This window comes from Elephantulus edwardii, unplaced genomic scaffold, assembly GCF_000299155.1.
Source record: "Elephantulus edwardii isolate Elephantulus edwardi_28Jun2011 unplaced genomic scaffold, EleEdw1.0 scaffold00031, whole genome shotgun sequence".
NCBI lineage: Eukaryota > Metazoa > Chordata > Mammalia > Macroscelidea > Macroscelididae > Elephantulus > Elephantulus edwardii.
In genome coordinates this window covers 19,740,233-19,764,987 of record NW_006399781.1, presented here as the reverse complement: position 1 = coordinate 19,764,987, position 24,755 = coordinate 19,740,233, and the positions used below count along the sequence as shown (strand labels likewise).

Here is a 24,755-nt window from a genome sequence, read left to right as displayed (position 1 = left end):
TATAAGTCCTTTGAGTCTTGAGAATGACAGCACATTTGACATTTGTTTTTTTACCACTGACTGGGGTAATAAATAATTGCAGACCATTAATTTATTCCTGATTTCCATAGTAGACCAATAGCATTCTGTATTAGACTCATAGTAAAAGCTTCAAGTTCCTTGTCTATTCATTTCTACCTAATTTTGTGAGAAGTGTTAAGACTTAGAATGTTAACAATATTGCCAAACTTTTTTCACACTGATTGCACTTAGAGTTAAGTATTGTTTCACCTGTGTGTCCTCCACATCTCTTCTTTTTCATGATAATCTCTGAATATATTTATGTAATTAAAGTCTGAACAAAATTAACATAAATTGGAAAGGGTTTCCAGATAGATCTGACAGTACTTTATGGAAGAAGTGGAAGGCAGTCAGTGCCCTCACCACTTTACTGTTTTCACTTCTTCTAAGGCATAGGTGTTTGTTTGAGCTTAATTAGAAAGCTTACCTTTGAAGTAGGGAATTCATTAACAGGAATTCTTAATATAAAACAGTATATTGCCTTTGTTTTTCAAAATCTTTTAGAATAATTTTCTTTAGATGGGAAAAAGTAGGTAAGGTAGAAAAACATAAGAATTATACTGAAGAAAATGCAAAGTTGACCTGATTTTTCTTCATTGTAGCACGGAGCAGATCCAACCAAAAAGAACAGAGATGGAAATACACCATTAGATTTGGTAAAGGAAGGAGATACAGATATTCAGGACTTACTAAGAGGAGATGCCGCCCTGCTAGATGCTGCCAAGAAGGGCTGCCTAGCAAGAGTGCAGAAGCTTTGTACTCCAGAGAATATCAACTGCAGAGACACCCAGGGCAGAAACTCAACACCTCTTCACCTGGCAGGTAAGGGCTCCAGGACCTCCAGGGATCGTGGACCTCTCCTCCATGTCTAAAAGTACCAGAAATGGAAAGAAATCCTGAATTCTACTTAAAAAATGTTTTTTTATGTAATTTATATAATTTTTAATGTAAAGAATCTTTATTGTGTGCTAATAATACTAGCTTTTGAAGCGAGAAATATTAAAACCGTAACATTTTCTAGTCTTTTATAATTGCATGTTTGTACTTTTTTGGTTTTCCTTTTACACTGACATTTTTGCTTTTTTTCCCCTTTTAACTAATAGCGGGCTACAATAACCTGGAAGTAGCTGAATATCTTCTAGAACATGGAGCAGATGTTAACGCTCAAGACAAAGGTGGTTTAATTCCTCTACATAATGCAGCATCCTATGGGGTGAGCATGCTAAAGTTATAGAAAATCTCACTATACTACTTTATTAAATGTATATTATAAGAAAAGTAAGTAGAATTTAACCAAGAGCATACATAATTTAGCATAATTTTAATCTGATTTTTGTCTTGCCTTGATAGGTTTAACTATTTTTTTAGCCAAGGTATATAACTTTTTGTAACCACCACATCTGGTACAGTAGTAGATTTTAATATCTGCTCCGGTTAATATCAATGGATAGAATAAATCATAATTTTGCCTCAAATACCTTTTAGAAATCATAAGAACCAGGAAATTCTTTTATATATATGGAAATTATAATTTCTAGTATTTTCACCAACATTAAATTGGTCATTAGTTAAAAATATCACCAATATTAAAAATATTCCTGTAACTTAAGGTATATAGCTTGGTTTTATAGAGTTTGCACTAAAAATCTTGCAGTGAAATCCACAGTCATGATCTCAGTCATTACCTCTGAAGGGAAGAACATTGTGTTATAGTACATTGATAAAGTGTGTTGACACTGACTTATTAATCAAGTCAGTTAAATCTTTACAGTAGAAGTAAAATGAATGCTCATGTGTTTGGCCTCTTTGCTATTATCTGAGGTGACTTCCGCCGGTGTGCAGCTTCCAGGCTTCAGGCCTTTTGTTTATAAGTTTGCTATTGGGAAGGGTGTACACCAGGGATGTGTCCTGTCTCCATACCTTTTCAACCTGTATGCAGAGCAGATTATCCAAGAGGCTGGGCTCTATGAGGAGACGCGTGGCGTTAGGGTTGGTGGAAGATCTATCAGCAATCTGCTTTATGCAGATGACACAACCTTTCTCGCTGAAACTGAGGAGGACCTCATGCACTTAACTGCTGAGGGTCAAGGACTGCAGCCTTCAATATGGACTGAGGCTCAATGTCAAGAAGACAAAAATTCTCACCACCGGACAAGTCGGTAGCATCAGGATGGATGGCGAAGAGATTGAGAGTGTTCACAACTTCAGTTTGCTCAGCTCCACGGTCAACACTCTTGGCACCAGTAGCCAGGAAATCAAAAAACGTATTGCGATGGGAAAGTCTGCGGTTAGGGACTTCTGTAAAGTACTCAAGAGCAACGGTGTCTCTCTGGAGACTAAGGTGCGCCTGATATAGGCCATGGTTTTTGCAATCACTTGTTATGCATCAGAGAGTTGGACAATGCCTAGGGAGGACAGAAGGAGAATTGATGCCTTTGAGCTGTGGTGCTGGAGAAGAGTATTGAATGTACCATGGACTGCCAAGAAAACAAACAGATTCATCCTTGAGAGGGTTAAATCAGGTTGCTCCTTGGAGGCAAGGATTCTGGGGCTTCGCCTGACATACTTTGGACATGTTGTAAGGAGAGACAGGTCTTTAGAGAGGGACATCATGCTGGATAGAGTAGAGGGACAGTGCAGGAGGGGAAGACCCTCTATGAGGTGGGCTGATTTAGTGACTGGGGTAATCGGAATGGGTGTGTCAGAGGCAATGAGATTGGCACAGGATAGAGCATGGTTTAGGGCTGTTGTACATAGGGTCGCTATCAGTCGCAAACGACTTGACAGCACATAACAACAACAACAACATTATTTGTGCTGCAAGCATTTGCTTATAGAGCATCATATTGCCTAGGTGTTCACATCAAGAGCAACCATAGTTCACGTCACCTCAGCTTTCTCACAGCTTGAATCCCACTTAATCTTTTGTTGCTTATATGTATTAATGGTTGCTTCTTTATTTTTTAATTTTCTAAAGAAGACGGAGGTGAGAGAGCAGTTATCTTTAACTTTTCTTTCTTATTCTTGCTCTTAAGTTAATTTATCTTACTAAGTTCGGGTTTTTTCCTTCACTGTTTCTGTTTTGTATAGTACTGCTTTTCCTTTCTTTTATAATCATCATAGTTCAGAGTTGGATCACCTAATGTCCTGATTAGTATGTCTGCTGCTGGCATTTTCTCTACTCCTAAATCATTTCTAGACATGACAGACTAGTTTTTAAAATGGAGTTCTGCAACATTACTTTCCCGAAGGCAGGAAAAACACTGGAAATCTTTTGAGTGATTTCAATAAATAGATGAGGTAAAAATCAGATTGCCATGCGATAGAGTGGAAATGGGAAGAAGAGATGTAATGTGTACAGAATGCTTATTTGAAAAAGTTTGATAGACCGATTAAACCATTTTAAGATCATGTATCAATTGCATTATTTGTGTTTATTTTTAAAATAGACTTGAATACATTAGCAGGCTGAATTCATTTTCTGTAAAGCCCATGAAGAATTAATAGAGTCAAGTTGAAATTTTACAAGAAGTAAAAGGTGATAGAATACAGAACAGCTGGTAGTGGTATATGCTGCTGAGTTCAGACTCTCCGGAGGGTTTTCAGAGGCTTTAAATCTCATGGGAAAAGAGTGCCCATCTTTCTCCCAGGGAACACCTGGTGGATTCAAACTGTTTGCTTTTGGCTTTGCAGTGCAACTTCTTACTCCTTGGCCACCAGAGGTCCCAAAACACAAGTGGTTTTTGTTTTGTGCCGTCATATCAACTGTGGCTCATAGTGACCCTGTAAACAACAGATCTGATAGCTGCCTTATCCTGAGCCATTCTGCCCTCTCTAACAAACTTAACCCCATTGCTATAGTCACTGTGTCAGCCCATCTTGTCGAGGGTCCTCCTCTCTTACGTTCACCTTTCCGAGCATGATCTCCTCTAAGGAGTACTTCCCCCTAACAACATGCCCAAAGTATGTGAGACAAAAATTCCTTGCTTCCAAGGAACAGTCTGGTTTCACTTTCTCTAGATCTGACCTGTTTGTTCTCTTGGAAGTCTCTGCAGAATGACTGCTCGTTTTTGTGAAAGAAACATCTAATAAATATGAAGATACAGATAAATAAAGCATGAAAATGTGAAAGAATAATGTACTCAGTAGTGTTTTTTTCAGATGATCTTCTTAATAGTTTACATTCCTTTGTTTTTTATTTAGCATGTGGACATAGCAGCATTGTTGATAAAATACAACACATGTGTAAATGCAACAGATAAGTGGGCCTTTACTCCTCTTCATGAAGCAGCCCAAAAAGGAAGGACGCAGTTGTGTGCTCTACTCTTAGCACATGGTGCCGATCCAACGATGAAGAACCAAGAGGGTCAGACACCTTTGGATCTGGCAACAGTAAGTCCTCCTTTCAATAGATTCATTATTCCTTTTCTTTCGAAGATAATATTTATGTTCTAATTATTAGCAAGTTTATCTTTAGTAGTACTTCTTTCATGAAAGATAATTAAAAAGAGGAAGATGCTCAAGGAGATAGATTGGCATGGTAGCTGCAACAGTGGGCTCAAACATGTCAATGCTTGTTAAGACAAGACAGTATTGCATTCTGTTGTACATACAGTTGCTGTGTGTCAGGACTGATTTGATGACAAGTAAAGACAAGTCAATGTGGATTGCATCTCAATGTCAAGAAAACAAAGACTTTTACCACTGACCGATAGGCAGCATTATGATAGATGGAAAAAAGATCAACACTGTTAGCCATTTCCTCTTACTTGGATCCACAGTTAACACCCTTGGTACCAGCAGTCAGGAAATCAGGAGACATACTGCACTGGTAAAGTCTGCAGTTAGGGACCTCTCTAAATTATTAATGAGTAATGATGTCAGTTTGAGGACTAAGATGTATCTAATTCAGGCCATGGTCCATCCAGTCACTTGCTGTGCATCTTAGAGCTGCGTAGTGAATATGGATGACAGAAGAACAATTGAAGCCTTTGAGAGCTAAAATGTAGAATAGTATAGAACATCCCATGGATGGCCAAAAGAACAAACAACTATGTCTTGGAGAGGAGTGCTGTTTGGAGGTAAAGATGATGAGGCTTTGCCTCACATACTTCAGGCTTGTTGCTAGGAGGGCCTATTCCTTGCAGAAGGACATGATTCTCAGAGGGTCAGAGAAAGAGAGGAATACCCACAAAAAAGTAGATTGGCATGGTGACTGCCACTGTGGGCTCTAATGTGTCAGGAAGTGTTAGGATAGGACAGGGTTGATCTTTTGTTCTTGGAGTTACATGTGCTCAACTCAACAGCACCTAACAACAAGAGAAACAAGTACTTGTTTTACTGAGAAATAAAAACAGAGTTCCTCCTGAGAATTCTTTAAACTTAACTTGTGTGATATAATTTAAAACTCTACTAATTGCACTGGGAAAATCTGCTGTCAGGGACCTCTCGAGTACTGAGAAGCATCAGTGTCAGTCTAGTGACTAAGGTGCACCTGATCCAGGCCATGGTCTTCACAGTTACTTGCTATGAGTTGGACAGTGACTAAGGATGAAAGAAGAAGAAGAATCCATACCTTTGAGTTGTGGTGCTGGAGAAGAGTCTTGAACATACCGTGGACTGCCAAGAAAATAGGTTGGTCTTAGAGAGGGTGAAACCAAGTTTCTCCTTTGAGGCTAAGATTTTGAAGCTCCGTCTCACATATTTTGTTCACATGGCCAGGAAGAACTGGTCTTGGAGAGGGACATCATACTTGGAAGGGTGTAGGGACAGTGCAGGAGAGGAAGACTCTGGATAAGATGGATTGATACAGTACCTGGGACAATGGGGGTAGGTGTATCAGAATTAGTGAGACTGGTTCAGGACAGGACAGGGTTCAGAACTGTTGTACTTAAGGCAATTTGACAGCACATAACAACAACAAAGATAAACTCAGTAGTAAGTTTACATCTTTCCTTTTTTTGCCATACTTGTTGAACATATAAATCAGAGAATGACACATTTCTAGAGTATATCTTCAAATAATTATCATTTAAATATCTTCATATACTTTACATTTGATCTCATATTCTGATGTAGCTGATGTTCCAAATCATCTGCCTGAGATTGTGGTACAAACCCTGAAGTACTTGACTACAAACTGAAAGATTGGCCCACCCAGAGAATCCACAGAGAATATACATAGACCTGGCAGATGCTTTTAAATGATCATGCTTGAAAGCCCTATGAAGTACTTTCACTCTGCATACATGGGGTCACCACAAGTCAGAATCTTCTTGACAGCAGCTGACAGAAACATGAGATTGCCAAAGAAGAATGAACTCTAGGAAGCAGATCTTTGAAAGATGCCAAATAAGGAACATCAGAGAAATGATTTAAAAAAAAAAAAATGTTGAACGTACTATCTACTGCTTAAAGAACTAACAAGTCTTTTGGAAGAAATGCAGCTAGAATGTCCTTGTAAGGATGATGAGTCTTTGCCGCACATATTTTGGGCATTGTATCAGGTGGAACAGTCCTTGGAGAAAGACATTGTGTTTGGAAAAGTAGAAGGCCAGTGGAAAAAAGGAAGACCCTCAATGAAGTGAATGGACAGTGGTGGTTGACACAGTGGACAGAGATTGTGAAGATGGCACAGGATCCAGTTTATTCTGTTGTGTTATGAGTCACCGGTGTCTCAGTGACAATCTATCAACCACAAAACAAATAAATGTGGTTAAATATCATTTGACACATCTGTGGTTAAATATCATCTTTCTTGGACTGTCTGAAAAACTAAGAAATTATTTTATAATGATGACAGTTTCTAATTTTTTAAGCCAGAAACATTTTTTTTCCCTAAGCTTCATTCTGTTAGGTACATGTGTTGCTGAATAATAACAAGCTATCTTAAAATATTTAGTGCATTTCAAATTCATTCTTTTTCAAGGTCCTGTACATTATCTAGGAAATTCGTAGGCTGGCCCTGCCTGTATAATTGCATTCAGCTAGCAGTCAGGGCAGGAACATTCAGAACAGCTTTACTCTTGTGCCTGGGGCCACTGCAGAGATAGCTTAAAGGCCAAACCTGTCCCCATGTGATGTCTCATCAGTAACTAGTCTTGTTTCATTACAGGGCTGTTGTATGCCAAGAACTAACTGTGGAAACTAAATGTGTCATCATTTACTACACTATATTGGCCTAAAATGTCATGAGGTCAAACCCACTGCAGTCAGGTCAACTCCAACTCACAGTGGCCCTAAATGACAGAACTACTGCATAGTGTTTTCCCTTTAGCAGCTGGTGGGTGTAAACTGCACATCATTCATTTGGCAGCCAGAACTTAAACCACTGGACCACCAGGGCTTCTTAGACTGGATTTTAAGTGATATGGAAATAGTGTCTCTCTTTGGAAGAAGGAAAAAAAATTGTGGCCATCCTTTTTTCTTATAAAGTCTATCTTCTGACTACAAATTATTAGCATTTCCCCTGTGTTTAAAGTGCATTTACCTCCATTTCCCACAATCCCTGAAGTATCATTGAGATACAGCATCAAGATCAAAGTGTAGAATCTCATATATCAAAACTAGATGTAGATATGATATTTTTATGTATTTTCTCAGGTGCACTTACCCAGCTATAAAGCCTGTAAAACTGTCTCCATATACAAAGACACACTGCCTCTGAAAACCCACTGCAGAATCAGCGATGGGTTGGTTCATATTCTATGGTACACAACAACATATACGCACAAAAGCACATAATAGTGAGATAGTTCTGAGAAACTTCAATAGATGTACTATTTCACAAGACCAAGTAATGGGATAACTATTATGACCAATAGCATTTACACAATGCAGGGCAGCCTCAGCCTGTTCTGGAGTTGGAGAATGCTGTTTGACTAAGACTCAGTTTTGTTTCCAGGGTGCAGTTTTCTCATAGCTTGTGGCCGTTTCCTTGAAGTCATACTTCTCTCTATATAAAAATAATTATTTCCGTCCGCTTTCTGCTTCTAGAAATTTAGAAATCTTGAGACTTCTTTTTATTTTGATCTTCCTCTGTCATTTTCAGTAGAGACTTTTACAACTCCTTGATAAAATTGGTGGGTTTTTCATGCGCTAAGTTGTACATTAAGTTATGTTTTATCAAACAGAGCCACAAACTACTTTGGGGTAGATGTTTTTGATAGGGTGCTGGGTGCTGCTGCACAGTTCTATTCATTCTTAAAAGCTCTCTCAACTAATCTAGCTAGGATATTTCTCACAAGGCATCACCTCAAACACCTTGCTAACATTTAAACAGGTCTCAAGAAGATTATCCAAAAAGTGAATCAGTACATTGACAGAGAACTCCTAGAAATACAAGCTGGGTTTAAAAGCCATGGCACTAGGGACATCATTACCAATGTCAAATGGGTCTTGGCTGAAAGCAGAGAGTACTAGAAGAAAGTCTATTTATGTTTTATCTGCTGTGCAAAGGCATTCAATATGGATCACACAAAATTGTAGATAACGCTGAGAATAATGACAATCTCAGAACATTGGATTGTGTTCACATGAAACCTATACTTAGAACACGAACACAGTAAGGAAACACTACATGGTCCAAAATCAAGAAAGGACGGTGTCAGGAATGTGTCCTTTTCCCGTGCCTTTTCAATCTATATATGGAACATCATTTGGGAGGCTGGTCTTTATGAGGAAAAATGTGGCATCAAGATTGGAGAAAGACTCATCAACAACTTATGTTATGCAGATGACACAGCCTTGCTTGCCAAAATGGAAGAGGACCTGAAACATTTTCTGTAAAAGGTCAAGGACTGCCATCTGCAATATGGATTGCATCTCAACGTCAAAAAAACAGATTCTCACTACCAGGCCAGTTGGCAGCATCACGATGGATAGAGAAGAGTTTGGTATTGTTAACAATTTTGTCTTGCTTGGATCCACAGTCAACACTCTTGGCATTAGCAGTCAGGAAATCCAAGACAAGTTGCACTGGAAAAGTCTGCTGTCAGGGACTTCTCCAGAGTGCTAAAGAGCAATAGTGTCAGTCTGGAGACAAGTGATCTTGCCTGGATGGCAGAAGAAGAATTGAAACAAAACTATAGACTTAGACAATACCTTTGAGTCGTGGTACTAGAGAAGCGTATTGAACATACCATGGACCATGAAGAGAACAAATGAGTCTCTCCTGGAAAGGGTGAAGCCAGGTTGGTCCTTGGAGACAAGGATTGTGAAACTCCATCTCACATACTTTGGGCATGTTTTCAGATCCTTTGATAAGGCACTATGCTTGGAATGGCAGAGTATCAGTGCAAGAGAGGAGGACCCTGGATGAGATAGACACAGTGATGGAGGAAATAGGGGCCGATGTATCAGAGACATTGAGATTGGCGCAAGATAGGGCAGAGTTCAGATACATAGTTCAGAGGAGCGCTGTGAGTTGTAGTCGACAGCACATAACAACAACAAGAAGTAGTGTATCTGTGTCTTGGATTGAATTTTCACCACGAGGCCGTGTATTTGTAACATCTTGGATTGAATATTGTCCTAAAGGCTATAGTTTTTATTGAGAAACTTGAGCTTGTGGAAAGGCTAGGTAGGAATCATTTTCCAAATTAAGAAGCTCCATGTGAAAGTATGTTCTCAAAGGGAACAAACAATTGTTTTCTTAGTACACTTTTATGTATTACATTGGGCAACTCTGTTGCTAAGGACCTGTTTAAAGTATTAAGGATTGAGGATGTCAATGTAAAGACTAAAGTGCACCTGACCTAAGCCATTGTATGTTCATGGTATTTTGGTAAAGAATATTGATTATACCATGGGCTGCCAAAAGAATTAACAGTGGTAGATAAGAGAAACCGTTTGGCACAGCCAACATTCTTCTTGGAAATCTCTTTAGCCAAATCTACATGTTTATTATGTTAAGTTTCAATTTTATTTGATACCACAGTTGTCACTGTTGGCAGTATTCTACACCATGTCACTCATTCTTCATCTAGCATTCAGTACCAGTTGCTTGACTTTCTTCTAATCTTCATTCGGTCACCATGAAGTCAGAGTCACCAGTCTTCATGTTTCTAGCTAATGATAAATGTCTTAACCTTTTTTACAGTAGGACTTGACTGTACCAGTTTCTCTATCACTCCTTTACTGCTGCATAACAAACCATCCCAAAGTCTCACAATGTAATTCTGTACGTTGTCTGGACGCGGATAGTTTGTATAGCTACCTTTAACTGGCAGCTCAGCTTTGACTAGAGCATCCTCCAATAGGACCTCTAAGAGAGATTGAGATTTCTGTGGGAAAAAAAGGGAAGTCACCATTTCTCTGTTCTCCTAAAGCATGGTTCAAAAGCCGCAGAACATCACTTACTTCTTTAGGCATTTTATTGATCAAAGCAACTCCTGAACTTCCAGATGGGAGCATGGGTAGGCATGTGCAGAGAAAAAGAAATTGATTATCCCGCCTACTTTAATAGCAATTACTTCTATACTTACCCCTGTAAAGATGGTGAATAAACTAGTAAAATGCTTTACCCTGGAAATGTCACCACATTTTAATTGTATGTTAACATATTAGCTCTATACTAATGAATCAAACAAAAGTTAAAGTTATTATAGCATGTCACCCATTAATAGTGCATAACAGAAATGACTTGAAACACCTACTACAGAAGATCAAACACTGCAGTCTTCAGTATGTATTACATCTCAACGTCAAGCAAACAATTCTCACCACTGGACCAGTAAGTGAGATCATAATATATGGAGAAAGATTGAACCGTCAGTGACTTCAGCTTACTTGGATCCACAGTAAGGGCACTTGGAGATCAGGAAAGGTATTGTACTGGGCAAGTATGCAGTCAGGGACACCTCTCCAAGTTACTGATGAACAGTAATGCTAGTTTGAGGACTAAGGTGTGCTTGATACAGAGTCTTTTCAATCACTTGCTATACTGCTAGATCTAGACAATAAATAAGGATGGCAGAAGAAAAATTGATGCCTTTAAACTGTGGTATTGGAGAAGAGTACTAAATATCTATGGATTACCAAAAGGAAAAAAAAATATGTCTTGGAGAAGATAAAGACACAGTGCTCCTTTGAGGCAGGGATGGCGAAGCTTCATCTCTCATACTTTGGGCGTGTTACTAGAAAAGATTGTTCCTTGGAGAGGAATGCTTGGAGAGGTGAGGAGACAGCAAAATAGAAGAGGACCCTCAACCAAGTGGATTGGCACATTGACCACCATAGTGAGCTCAGGTGTGTCAAGGATTGTGAGGCTAGGACAAGGTTCAGATCTGTTGTTACAGGGTCGCTTTGAGTCATACTGAACTCAATGGCACCTGACCGCAGCAACCAAAAAAGTGAGAACCAATGCTCAGAAATGTGTTTTGTTTTTATTTTTTTTCATAGGTGAAATAATTTTGTTTCTCCATTTCTGCCTATAGAATTATCAAGACTCTGGAATTGTGGATTTTAAAAAGGAGAGGAAATCAATAGAAAATAATAATAAGACATTCATTAAAACATTCAGAGTATTTGATACATGGTGAAAACTTAGCTTTTTAAGCCAGCAGGTTTTTAATATGTTTATGTGGTTTTTGTTTGTTTTTTTCCCAGGCTGACGATATCAGAGCTTTGCTGATAGATGCCATGCCCCCAGAGGCCTTGCCTACATGTTTTAAACCTCAGGCTACTGTAGTGAGTGCCTCTCTGATCTCACCAGCATCCACCCCCTCCTGCCTCTCTGCTGCTAGCAGCATAGATAACCTTACAGGGCCATTAGCAGAATTGGCAGTAGGAGGAGCATCCAACACAGGAGATGGTGCAACCGGTACAGAAAGGAAAGAAGGGGAAGGTGAGTACATCCTGTGAAAGCTTGTGTATGTGTGTGTATACATAGTCACTTTTTTCTGTCAATAAATTATTATCTCACTTAAAAACATCATTCTATAATTAAATTTCCCTATATCAACATCTAATAAAGACTACTTCATTATGGACTACTACCAAGTTCCTTGGCATTTGCATGGTTTTGTTTGTATATATGCATATCCATATAAGTCCTTTTTCAACCTTATTGAATTATTGAAATTATACTAGATTTTTAAAAGTATAAAGTTTCTGAAGGCATAAAACACTAAAATTATAGTTGGTTTATTTGGGTTTTTAATGCAACTATTAAATATTTTATTTAAAAAGTATGCTCTGTAATACTAGAAATAAAATGATAAAGTACTCTGCTTTATAATCTCTTAGCCAAATTCAAATTGCAGTATCTGGATTATTTTAGGCTTAGTTAAAATCATCTGCATAGCTGTTGTAAAAAAAAAAATTACATCTTTAAATAGTTACTAAAATTGTCTTTCAGTTGATAAAATTCTTCTCTGGGAAGCTTAAATATATTCTCTTTTAGTTGGAGGACTTGACATGAATATCAGCCAATTCCTGAAAAGCCTAGGCCTTGAACACCTTCGAGATATCTTTGAAACAGAACAGGTAAACTCTTGCGTATATTTGAATCTTGATTTTTTTATTTTTTAAAGGGAAAAACACTTAATTATCCAACTTCCATGTAATTAATACAACTTCAAGCCACCAAGACACAGGCCCTACCTCCTCCTCCCCCCCCCCCCAAAAAAAAACACACCCTTAATCGTTCAGCTCTTCTGTTGAAGATTTTGGCCTTCTCAATGGACTGGTTGCTTTGGGTATTTTCCCTTCCTCCATACTATGCAGTAACCGGATCAAACCACATCAATGATGGGAGAAGCTCCAGTCTTGTTTTTTTCAGCATTTACCCTTGTCTGCTCACTGACCAAGGTCAATAATTTGTCAAGGTTGACAGTCGGGCAGAAGCTCTGATTCATCCTCTTCAGGTGTTAATGTTTCTACCAACCTTTCCAAAATCACCTGCATGGTATTTGTCAATGTTTATCCTGTGGTGATGCGAGCCACCAGAAGCACTTCGGCCCTCAGGGTGCTTCTGGTGCTTCCCAATGCGGGATGCGGGCCGTGGCTCATGTGGCCCCTAAGTTTCCAAGTCTTCCTCAGTCTTGATGGCATTTCAGTCTACACAATCGTCCACAACTTGATGGCAGCAGCACTTAACAACAACAAACATGGAAAAAGTATTTGAGTCTTTTTAATTAAATGTTACAACAGTCTATTGTTATTGTTGTTTTTATGTGTCATAGAGTCATCTTGTGGTGATCCTATAAACAAAGGCTCTACAACTTGTCTTATGCTGAGCCAACCTCACCATCTCTGACTCACCTGACCCCATGGCTTTCCCATTTATTGTTTCTTTTTTTTTACTTTTAAGAAGCCATTTTTATATCCGCCATGAACTAAGTAAGGACAGGGCCCACTATTTTGTAGTTCTCCTCCAAAATTATCTAGCAATGGATATTTTGTTATTTTACCTTTAAAAAAAATCCAAAATCTCTGTAGATGTTCATTGAAATGAAAAATAAATAAAATAAAATAAAAAAAGACATCCGATACTATAGATGTTACACATGTGAAAATTCAAGGCAAAAAACCACTTTGGGTTTAGAAAGTATTGTCATTTATTCATCTCTTTTTGTTACTTAAAATCAATGAGGGATTGTTAATATTAACGATCTTGCAATATTTTCATGAAAAAAATTAATTGGAAAATAAAAGTTTGTATTGTACACTAAAATGCTACAGAATCTAAATTTGGCCATACAATCAAATAGAACTGTTGTATTTTTCAGCTGTACCTTAAATATATGTCTATGAGGATCTGAGTAAGGAGTCATCTATAGGACATTTGTGAATTAGAGTCCTCTGCTTATCATGTTCTTTTTATAGAAGATACTAAGTTCCTAATTCAAGATTCTATGGTTTTATTTTCATTGGTAGCATTAAATACTAAATTTTATTAGTTAGTTTAAATGAACTTTTATTGATAGACATAAACTCTTAATTTTGGAAAGGTCTTTTAGAGTTCAGTTCATCTTTTAAAAAAAAATAAAATAAATAAAAATTAAAAAAAAACCCAAGTTTCTCCTTGGAGGCTAGGATTTTTTTTTTTACCCTTAATTATTTTAATAAAGTTTACAGAACATTTGGGTTTTCGTTCATACATTGTTACAGTTTTCTCCCTGACCACCTCTCCCCCTCATTTTGCTCTTTTTAACTTTTAAGTGTGTAAAAAAAAATCTTCCTCCATTCATCTTAAAAACAAGCAAACAAAAAACTCCGTTGCCATTCTGACAGATTTACTCTAAAAACTATCCTCACTGCCCTCAAAGTGATTCCACTTCATACGAATTCTTCATTGTGTTTCCAGGCCGGTAAATCTTAACAGAAGGAGACATTACATCTTTCTCTAGCAGAGCACCTAGTGGATTTGAACTACTAACCTTTTTTATAACAGTCATATGTTAGCCCTATCCCACTAGAGCTCTTTAGCATTGATGCGATAAATTACCACATACTTGTCTTAAAAATCATAGAAATGTACCCACCCACACACAGTTCTGGATGCCAGAGGTTCAATGTCAAGTTGGTGATAAAACGACACTTCCTACTAAGGCTCTCATGTCACCACTACTGCTTAGTTCTGTGTCTCCAGCTTCCAGTAATTGCAGTTTCCATGGCTTTGAATGCATCTGATTTCCGGTTACATCTTCATATGGCTTCTATTCTATCCCTGTTATCTTCTCTTTGTGTTTCTTACAAGGAAGACATTTGCACTGGATTATGACTCGGGCAATCCATGAAGATCATGCTAAGAATTTAGTAGTAGTAGTAGTTGTTGTTGATTGCCTTCGAGTCAAGCAGGATTCATAGCAATCCTATGAAGAAAAGGCCTAAAGCCCTTCTACAACCATTGATATTATCAATGTTCAAGGAGTTTCCGGAGACATGTTATTTAGGAACTTAATTACATCTGTAGGAGAACCTTTTTCCTAAAAGGATAACAGCAGCACATTAGGGATTGGAATGTTGGATGTCAACACATACATACAGCACTCTAATATCATAACTTTAATCCTGACTTGCTCAACTTAATTTGAGTTTTCCCTTTCAACTGCCTCTTCAAAACTACCCTATTTTAGGAAAAATACATAGTATCTTTAATCATTCTTAATATGGCAAGAGTTTCTAAATTCTTCACTTGTTTTGTTTGTCCCTTACTGGTTTCTTAGGGGGCTTATAGGTTGTTTGGAGTTAATTAAAAACCCTAGACCTTTTTTATCAGTTGTATTTTATTTTACTTTTTTTTTCCTACTTAAAGGTTTGTTTCTATGTTGCTTATTCTAGTTCATCTTTAATGCTTTTAGTGATAAAAAGACTTGAGAAGAACTAGCACTGGACTAAAAGTAGACCTTGATTCTAATTCTCTTTTATTATTAGCTGCATAACTTTTGGTAGGACATTTAGCCTATCCCTTTTCTTACCTACAAAATGTAGTAATGCTTGAAAATTTCCACATAGTTAAAATTCCTAGTCAGATTGTGCTTTTTGCCAACTTAAAATAAAGCATCAGCTGCAGTTCATTCTGGTAGTGTGGACTTCCTAAATAGCCGTAATAATCTCCCTTTCTTCTAAGCATTGCCTACCATCTGTTCACCCTCTAGTTTTTTTACATCTTCAACAGTAAGAATCCTTTTTATTATCCTCTCCTTCAAGATAATGAGACCATTTTAAAAATGTTATCCACTGTTTTAATCATAATCTAGTCATATCTTTCTCCCAAATCATATCTATCATAATTGTGAAATTTTAGACATACATTCACTTCATAATTCATAGATGCCTAATTGAAAAAAATTTGAAGATTTACTCTTTCTAGTATCCAAAATTTTCCAATAATTTTACATTTATTTCTTTTTTTATATATAACTAGATATTTTCTACTCCATTGACCACTGATTTTTTGTGGCATGTTTACCTCATTTTATTGATTTTACTAATTTAATCTTATAGTTGGTCCTTTTGACAACTTATTGTGGGATTTTTGTTACCATTTTCTACTACAACTTTGTTCTGACTGTATCATTTCATTGATTTTCTTTTTACAGGATAATTTTTATATATTTCTCTTGATCAATATTTAGACTAGCATTACCTAACACAGTTCTTCAGACAAATGATAAGACCTTTTCTTGTATTGATGCGTTAGACTAGCTTCTGGCCCAGTCAGTAAATAATCAAATTTATTTTAATTGCAATTATTATTTGACTAGGCTACATTTATAAAGCAATAAATTGTATAACTTTTTCATAACGCATTTTTACATTTTTCTCTCATCAACATTATATATCACACCAATGATGTTACATGATTATAATCCGGATGTTAACAGAGGTACAAACTTTTCTGATCCCTGGAAAACTTTGAGGTCTTGATAATCTCACTTCTGACACTTCACAATTATTCTACCAGAAATTCCTAACTAAATTGTCATGTTCAATACATATATATATTTTGTTAAGTTTTGTATTTAATAATTTATGCCTCTATCCTTTGTAGCTAATTAAAGATAATGCCAGTTTCCTTATTTAAACATTTTTTCTTTTGAGAAAGGTGGGTTTGACTCACATTGAAATTAATAAATTTCATTCTAATTTTTGTTACTCTAGCCTGTAAATGTTTACACTTAAAGGAAAAAGAAAAACTCTTTTCATTAAAACTCTTAATTTTTTGTCCTCATCCCATGTAAAATGAATAAATTTTAAAACAAATTGTTATCCCTTCAATAATAACATTTACTTTCTATGCCAGATACTGTCAGTTAAGTATGGAATAGTTTTTATTCTGTAGATTATTAAAAATTATTCTAAAGTGTATCAGATATAAATTACTAACTAGCCCACCAAGTACGGCTTATTGCATCTAACAAAATCAAGGTTTATAAACAAAAAGATAGCCAGTTTAAAAAGAATATCTCATGTAGGTTTTATGAAAGCCCTGGATTTTAGAGTAAGGTCTGAAATTATTCAATAGTCCCTCAACTTCAGACTTTTAAATACTGTGTAACTCCTTTTATTAACTCTTGACTTTTTAACCATTGTATTACCAATCCCTGTTACTTCTTTTGAAATTGCTTTCTGATTCATCTCTTCTACTCTGCTGCGTATTCCTATTATTCCTAGTAACTTTCTCTTATATTCGTTCATAATAATGCCACCAAGCTAGTCTTCTTAAAATGTACTTTTAATTGTATTGATCGTATTATTATATGTCTACCTTATCTTCCTTTTATTCTATTATACTCTTTAACTAATTATGAACTGTAAGCCTACTTTCCACTACTTACTAGTAGTAACACTGTAGAACAACATAGAATTTTCTGGGTCTGTAAATCTTTGTGAGAGCAGACTATTTAATCTATCTTTTGTGAAGAGGCTGGTCCATTCAAACTGCAGACCTTTCTCTTAGCCAAATGTGTTAACCACAGCAGTACCAGGGCTCCTTGTTTGAACATCTTACAAATGTTCTATATCGTCTTAACCTGATTTTTCCTTTTTACATGCTATTCTCTCTCAAACACTCTTACCTGCATCTCCTGCCTGATTAACGGGCTGTATCTGATGGAAATACTTACAAACATCTTTCCTATTTTCTCCTCACCAGTGCGACTTGCAATCCAACCAAAGAGATAACCTTCCCAAGAAGGATTACCCCAAAGCATTTATCAGCCTTTATCATAATAAAAGATGGACAGATGAACGTATATCTACATTAAAGCTACAACATAGATGTGAAATCCTGCTCTCATGTTAATCTTACTTATACTGAAGTTTAGAATATTTAGAAAGGGGAGAAATAAAGCAGTAAGGTAGTATACCCTGAATATAGTTTTAAAATTACATTTAAATCACTTCTTGCTGAAAATGCAAAGGCTCATTGTATTTTGTGTACTTTTCTGTCTCAAAGATGCATATTTCAGAACTGTTGCTTTTTCAGACATGCTGAAACTTTCTTTGAGTTATTGGATATGAATTGCCCAGTTTGTGCAATGAAACATTTATTTCTTAATGAGGCACTTAGATTCATTAGTAAATTATTTCCAAGGATTAAGTGATGGCTTGATTCTCATTGCACTGAAATCATCAAACTTATTTTATGATTATTTTTAACTTGTCATTTTTTTTAAATGTTATATACAAATACACATTTAAGAGAATTACATAGCTATAAATGTGTCAACTTTGACTTGAAAAGAGGTTGAATTTTACACAGATAAAGAATGTGAGACAAATCTTGTAGACTAGTATTTCAGTTTGTGACCACCTTCTGGGCAGTGTTCAGAACACTGCCACTAGGTGGTGGTAGAGTCACAGTCACTTTTAATGCAAAGGAATGAGACCATTTTTAGTCTTTGTGTTAGCTAACTAATCATCTCATCTCCCCAGATGAAAAACTAAGAATTAAAAATCAAATTATTGTAAAAAAATAAAATGTGTGTTAGGTAACAGGAATTGCAAAATCTCTGATTTATAAGAATTTAAAACCCATCTATTCTCTTCCCCAAATTAAAATTCTTTATGTAGTGTCTCTATAAACTAGCCTGTACTCTAATTATATACTTGGGGTGATATAAACTTCATTGCCTTGTAAGGTAGCCTGTTCCCTGCTTGACTATGCTTGAGCACTGGGAAATTCTTCCTTTGTCTAAATCTGCTTGTCTAAAACTACCCACTCCTTTTATCATCTGCTTTTTAATGGAGTAAAAAGCACTTCTTGCTTTCTCCTGCAGTTCATCTCTGCTACCTACTGGGTACTGAACTCAGTATTTCTCATTTTAAGCAGTTCCTTCTTGTATCTTGAGGCAAGCAGGAGGTAGTAGAATTACATGATGAAAGGGAAAATAGAGAACAGCACAGTGGTCACTTCATACTTCAGTAACATTGTCCCTCTAGAAATTGTTCATTGGCTAAAAGCAAAATCATACACACTTCAGGTAAGCAAAAGCTAATCAGATTATTCAGACAATGAAAAAGACTGTAAATTCATGTTTATAAAGGAAATAAAAGAGTTTTCTTTATTCATATGAAGTCATAGCATTGAGACAAATGCTGGGTAGCTATTAAAGATTTTACAATTAGTTTTATTTCTTTAATTTTCAGATCACACTAGATGTATTGGCTGATATGGGTCATGAAGAGTTGAAAGAAATAGGCATCAATGCGTATGGACACCGCCACAAATTAATCAAAGGAGTAGAAAGACTGTTAGGTGGACAACAAGGTAAGCTATTCTGAAAAGAACAAATACTTTCAAAATCATTATTGTGACATAGTGTCACAGCTGGCATTTAAACTCAGGCAGTGTGATCTCAGATCTCACAAACTTGTTTCACTCTCCATCTAGTTTGTTGTTGTATACCATCAAGTCATAACTAACCCATAGCAAACCCTCCAGCAGATTTTCAGAGGCAGTAAATCTCATGGGAGGAGATTATCCATCTTTCTCTCACACAGCAGCTGGTGGTTTAAAACCACATATATTGGCAATGAAATTCCTCACTACTAAGCCCCTAGAGCTCCTTGCACCCAGTTTACCAATCCCATTCCAAGCATGATGTCTTTCTCCAAGGACTGATTCCTCCTAACTAAATGTGCAAAGTATATGAGATGGAGTTTCAAAATCCTTTCCTCCAAATAGCAGCTTGGTTTCACCCTCTCCTGGACAGACCTTTTAGTTCATTACTGTCACCCTAATTTAAGCCACCATCATACCTTTTCATATATGCATCATCACAGCAGTCTTCCCCCTTAACTCCAAATTTCAACTTTGCTTCTATGCAGTATATTCTCCATGCAGTCAGTATATTCTCCCTACAGTATATACTATAACCAGAGGTTTAACATAGATATTTGATTCTGTGACCCTATTGCTTGAAAACCTCCAGTAGACTTCATTTGGTATTACGATAAAATTGAGCATTGATAATACAGCTTCCATAGTCTGGTCTTCCTCTCTCACTTCACCTTGTGCCTTTCTCCCTCTTTAACTACTGTCACCTCTCTATTTTCCACTGTACTTTACTCTTCAAACTCATTGGCATAAAAGGAGAACCAACTCAGCTGATCCTTTAGTGGATTTCCAGAGACTGTAAAATCACAGTGGAGGAGACTGCCCGTCTTTCTCTCATGGAGTTTCTGGTGGATTTGAACCATCAGGGAGGCCCTGCCTTTGAGGAAGCAGTGCAGCTCCCTACAGACTACACCACCAAACTCGCTGCTCTTACAGCAGGCCTCTTACATTTCTCCTTTCTATGCTTTTGTATTTACCTTTTCTTTCTTTCCTAGAAATACTTGAAAAGTAGAGGGAGAGAAAGGAAAAAAACTTGTGGGGCCTTGATCCTTAATAATTTCTATGTTTTTCTTTTGTATTCAAATACATTTATTTTAAAATAACTTTATGTATTAGGTCACACTTGCTCTGACATACCAAGTTTTCCCTCAAACAGGCTGAATTGTGTGCTTTTGTTTAACCTGTTCCTTTTTCTTTCCTACAGGTACCAATCCTTATTTGACTTTTCACTGTGTTAATCAGGGAACTATTTTGCTGGATCTTGCTCCAGAAGATAAGGAATATCAATCAGTAGAAGAGGAGGTAAGGTGTTTTAAGATTTTTGAATTATCTTTTCTTGAAATATGTAGTTAAATCTGTAGGTAAGCTAGTCACATAATTATTGTTATTATTGTTGTTGTTGTTATGTGCCATCGAGTCGCTTGCAACTGATAGCAACCCTATGTACAACTGTCCTAAACCCTGCTCTCTCCTGTGCCAATCGCACTGCCTCTGACACACCCATCCCGATTACCCCAGTCACTGAATCAATCTACCTCATAGAGGGCCTTTCCCTCCTACGCCGTCCCTCCACCCTTCCAAGTATGATGGTATGATGTCCCTCTCCAAGGACCTGTCTTTCCTTACAACATGTCCAAAGTATGTCAGATGAAGCCCCAGAATCCTTGCCTCCAAGGAGCAGCCTGGTTTAACCCTCTCTAGGATGAATCTGTTTGTTTTCTTGGCAGTCCATGGTACCCTCAATTACTATTCTCCAGCACCACAGCTCAAAGGCATCAGTTCTCCTTCTATCCTCCCTAGTCTTTGTCCAACTCTCTCATGCATAACAAGTGATTGCAAAGACCATGGCCTATATCAGACACACCTTAGTCTACAGAGTGACACCATTGCTTTTCAGTACCCTGGGGAGGTCCCTAACAACAGCAGACTTTCCCATCACAATGCGTTTTTTTAATTTTCTGGCTACTGGTGCCAAGAGTGTTGACCGTGGAACCAAGCAAACTAAAGTTGTTAACAATCTCAATCTCTCGGCTGGTGGGTACTCACGAGGGGTCAACATGCGTATAGAGAAGTGTTACTTCTGTTCGGGGCCCATCTACCCCGGCCACGGCATGATGTTCGTCCGCAACGATTGCAAGGTGTTCCGATTTTGTAAATCCAAATGTCATAAAAACTTTAAAAAGAAGCGCAATCCTCGCAAGGTCAGGTGGACTAAAGCATTTCGGAAAGCAGCGGGTAAAGAACTTACAGTGGATAATTCATTTGAATTTGAAAAGCGTAGAAATGAACCTGTCAAATACCAGCGGGAACTGTGGAATAAAACTGTTGATGCAATGAAGAGAGTGGAAGAGATTAAACAAAAACGCCAAGCTACATATATAATGAACAGGTTAAAGAAAAATAAAGAATTACAGAAAGCTCAGGATATCAAAGAAGTCAAGCAAAACATTCATCTTATCCGGGCACCTGTTGCAGGCAAAGGAAAGCAGCTGGAAGAAAAAATGGTACAGAAATTGCAAGAGGATGTGGATATGGAAGATGCTTCTTAAAATTTTCCCTTATCTGTAACCATGTGTTTATGTATATTTAAAAACACCTTTGGAGACTTGGAACTTTTAATTGATTGATTTATTACTTACATAAGATTGCTTATGAAAGATGATTAAAAACATCATCATTGCAATCTGAAAAAAAAAAACCAATCTCAATCTCTTCACCGTCCATCCTGATGTTGCCAGTTAGTCCATAATTATTAGCCTAATTTATTAATCAATTTATGGTGAGAAATTGCCAAAATTAACTATACCACCTTGCTTTTGCATCTTAAGCATAGTTTCTTTTTTTTTTAAGCATAGTTTAAAAAGGGTCAGTGTATTCAAACTTATAAAATGTGATTCTAGAGTAATATCCCTAATTTCCATATAGCCTCATGAAATCTACCCAGTAATTCTCAATCACATTTTATTTCTCCAGTCACTTACTTTAAACTTCTATGACAAGGTTATCTCAATGAACCTACAGGTTGACCTATAACATATCAATTCCTTCTATACTGATGACTTTTGCCTTACTTCTTACTACTAAGAAACACAGTGCTTGGTTTTTGCCTAATAAATAAGCTGAAAGATATGCCTACATTTGTGTTTTTGTGGATTTCCTTTTTAATTTGTGTATGTATTCCTATGCTAGGATATCACATTCAAACTCAAGGTCCTTAATTCAGGGTAGTATTTCAGTTTTTACTTGGTTGGTTTATCAGAAAAGATCAAGTCTACTAGTGTCTTATTGCTTGATTCTCTCCTAAGAATTAATAAATTCTGATGATGATATAAAAAATGCAGTGAGTAACTTCAAAGTGCACCGGTTAGCTAAGGAATTCTGTGAGCCAGGACATTATTGTTGTCGTGGACCATTGAGTTGGTACCAACTTGTTGCTGACCCTCCAACAGGTTTCTAGAGGCAGTAAATTGCATGGGAGGAGATTGCCCATTTTCTCCCACAGAGTAGCTAGTGAATTTGAACCATGTGTCTTTGGGATTGCAGCACAGCTTCTTAACACTAGGCCTCCACAAGTCCCTGTGACGACATTTGGTCTCTAACATATTTTTTTTCCATAATACTTAGTCATAATTGGAGTAGCTCTGTGGCCTAATGGGAAGGTGCTATGCTGCCTCCGAAAACCCACTGGAAGGTCAGCTGTGACTTGGTTTCAACTCAGTGTCACACAATAGTTTAAGTGTCAGAAGAATGAGCAGTGGTCAAAAGAAAGTTCCACTTAATTATACTTTATATTTGGCTGTCTCTAGACAGGAGAAACCTCAAATTAAAGGCCATTGAGATAATATGACTTATTTTACATAGCAACAAAAGTGTAATGATTTTTAAAAATTATTTTCTTTTTATCACTTATTTAACATAATACTTACTGAATTAGAGTTAGTTTGATCACAGTGTTGCTTCTCAGTCTCAATAACATGAAATAATAAAGCAGAAAATTCATTGTGTGTCATACTACTATTCTCCATTACATTTATAGGGGGGGGAAATGTCAATATTTTATTAAGGGAAAAGCAATTGGAAAATAAGTGAAGTTTAAAATTGTGATTATTTCCTCACCAGAAATACTTAGCCATTAAATTTACTTATCAGTTTATGATACAAACACATATTTGTTTACTCATCTTAGATTCACCATTGAAAGAATTTATTAGAACTGAAATGTTGAAAATAAAAGAAGGAATATCTAGAATAATACTGGGGTATTTTCATAAGGTTTTTTATTTTATTTTATAGATGCAAAGTACAATTCGAGAACACAGAGATGGTGGAAATGCTGGAGGCATCTTCAACCGATACAATGTTATTCGAGTAAGTTTGAAACAATTTAAGGAGAAAAATCTGATGATAAACCTTCCTTGAGAATTATAATCAAATCAAGGCAGTAATTCCTGTCCCCCTTTTAAATCATTTGTCAAACTGTCAAAGAAAGCCTGTTCCCTAGAGTTAGGTGTCACCCTCTCTAATCCTTCAAGGATCATACTTGCTTTAGACATGTGATCACCTTAGAAACACTAATGCTGCAAAGAGAGGGCTACCTCAACTTGTATGCATGATGCAGATGTGAAGATGGTCAGGCTCATCCTCTGATTCATACTGTACCTGACAATAATGTTTGTTATCATTTGCAACTAGCATCAAAGGTCTGGATTTTCCATCTAATTGCATCAGTGATTCTTAATAGACATCTATCAGAATATGTATCTTAACATCAGTTTCTTTATAATAAAAAGGTGTATCATTCTTCTAAGTTATACAGCACTCCTCTGTCAATTTGCTGCACTGAGGTAATCTGGGTTTGCTGTGAAGCTGAACCTTGTGCCATTGGGGGTCAAATGCCATAGCAGCTGCCCTTGGTGGACAATGTTTGATGGAGCTCCCAGTTTAAGACAGGTTTGGAAGCAGGAGTGGGATCCACTTCCTAAATCACAAGCCTCTGGAAACTCTGTGAACCTGTAGAAATGATGATAGTTATAGAAAAGCTTTAGGCCTTTTGTTCATAGGGTCACTATGAGCCATGCTCAACTTGACAGCAATCAACAACAAACATCATAAAGATGAATAAAATCTATAAGAACTTGTTTAACTCTTGAAGTTAATGAAGCAATGAAAATTACACCAATACATGTAAAAATTAGGGAGATTTTGTTTTAAAGGAAGAGAAAAATACTGATATATATACCTCAGTCCACAACAAGCAGTAAGTTTTAGTTGCTGTGAGTGGGGATAATGGTTAATAGAACTTAGAAAGAACCTTTCTTGAGAGCTTGTTTGGAGGTTCTAGCAGGGGAGCACAGCTACTCGTATACCCTTGTCCGAAGGACGGTCTTCCTTCTATCGGGGATGGTCG

At 36.9% G+C, this 24,755-nt stretch overlaps 2 protein-coding genes across 2 annotated transcripts in view; both read left to right on the top strand.

Moving 5' to 3' along the window:
* The window catches only part of TNKS (tankyrase, TRF1-interacting ankyrin-related ADP-ribose polymerase), a 186,425-nt gene that overhangs the window by 154,242 nt on the left and 7,428 nt on the right, over positions 1–24,755 (top strand). Inside the window, exons 16-23 of the mRNA XM_006884137.1 lie at positions 663–882; positions 1,164–1,273; positions 4,264–4,452; positions 11,668–11,905; positions 12,464–12,546; positions 19,159–19,279; positions 20,553–20,650; positions 23,642–23,716. Coding sequence (XP_006884199.1) covers positions 663–882; positions 1,164–1,273; positions 4,264–4,452; positions 11,668–11,905; positions 12,464–12,546; positions 19,159–19,279; positions 20,553–20,650; positions 23,642–23,716 — 1,134 coding nt within the window. The remainder of the gene's footprint in view (positions 1–662; positions 883–1,163; positions 1,274–4,263; positions 4,453–11,667; positions 11,906–12,463; positions 12,547–19,158; positions 19,280–20,552; positions 20,651–23,641; positions 23,717–24,755) is intronic.
* LOC102854897 (probable ribosome biogenesis protein RLP24-like) lies at positions 21,406–21,897 on the top strand. Its single transcript, XM_006884136.1, has one exon. The coding sequence runs from the start codon at positions 21,406–21,408 to the stop codon at positions 21,895–21,897; it is 492 nt and encodes a 163-aa protein (XP_006884198.1).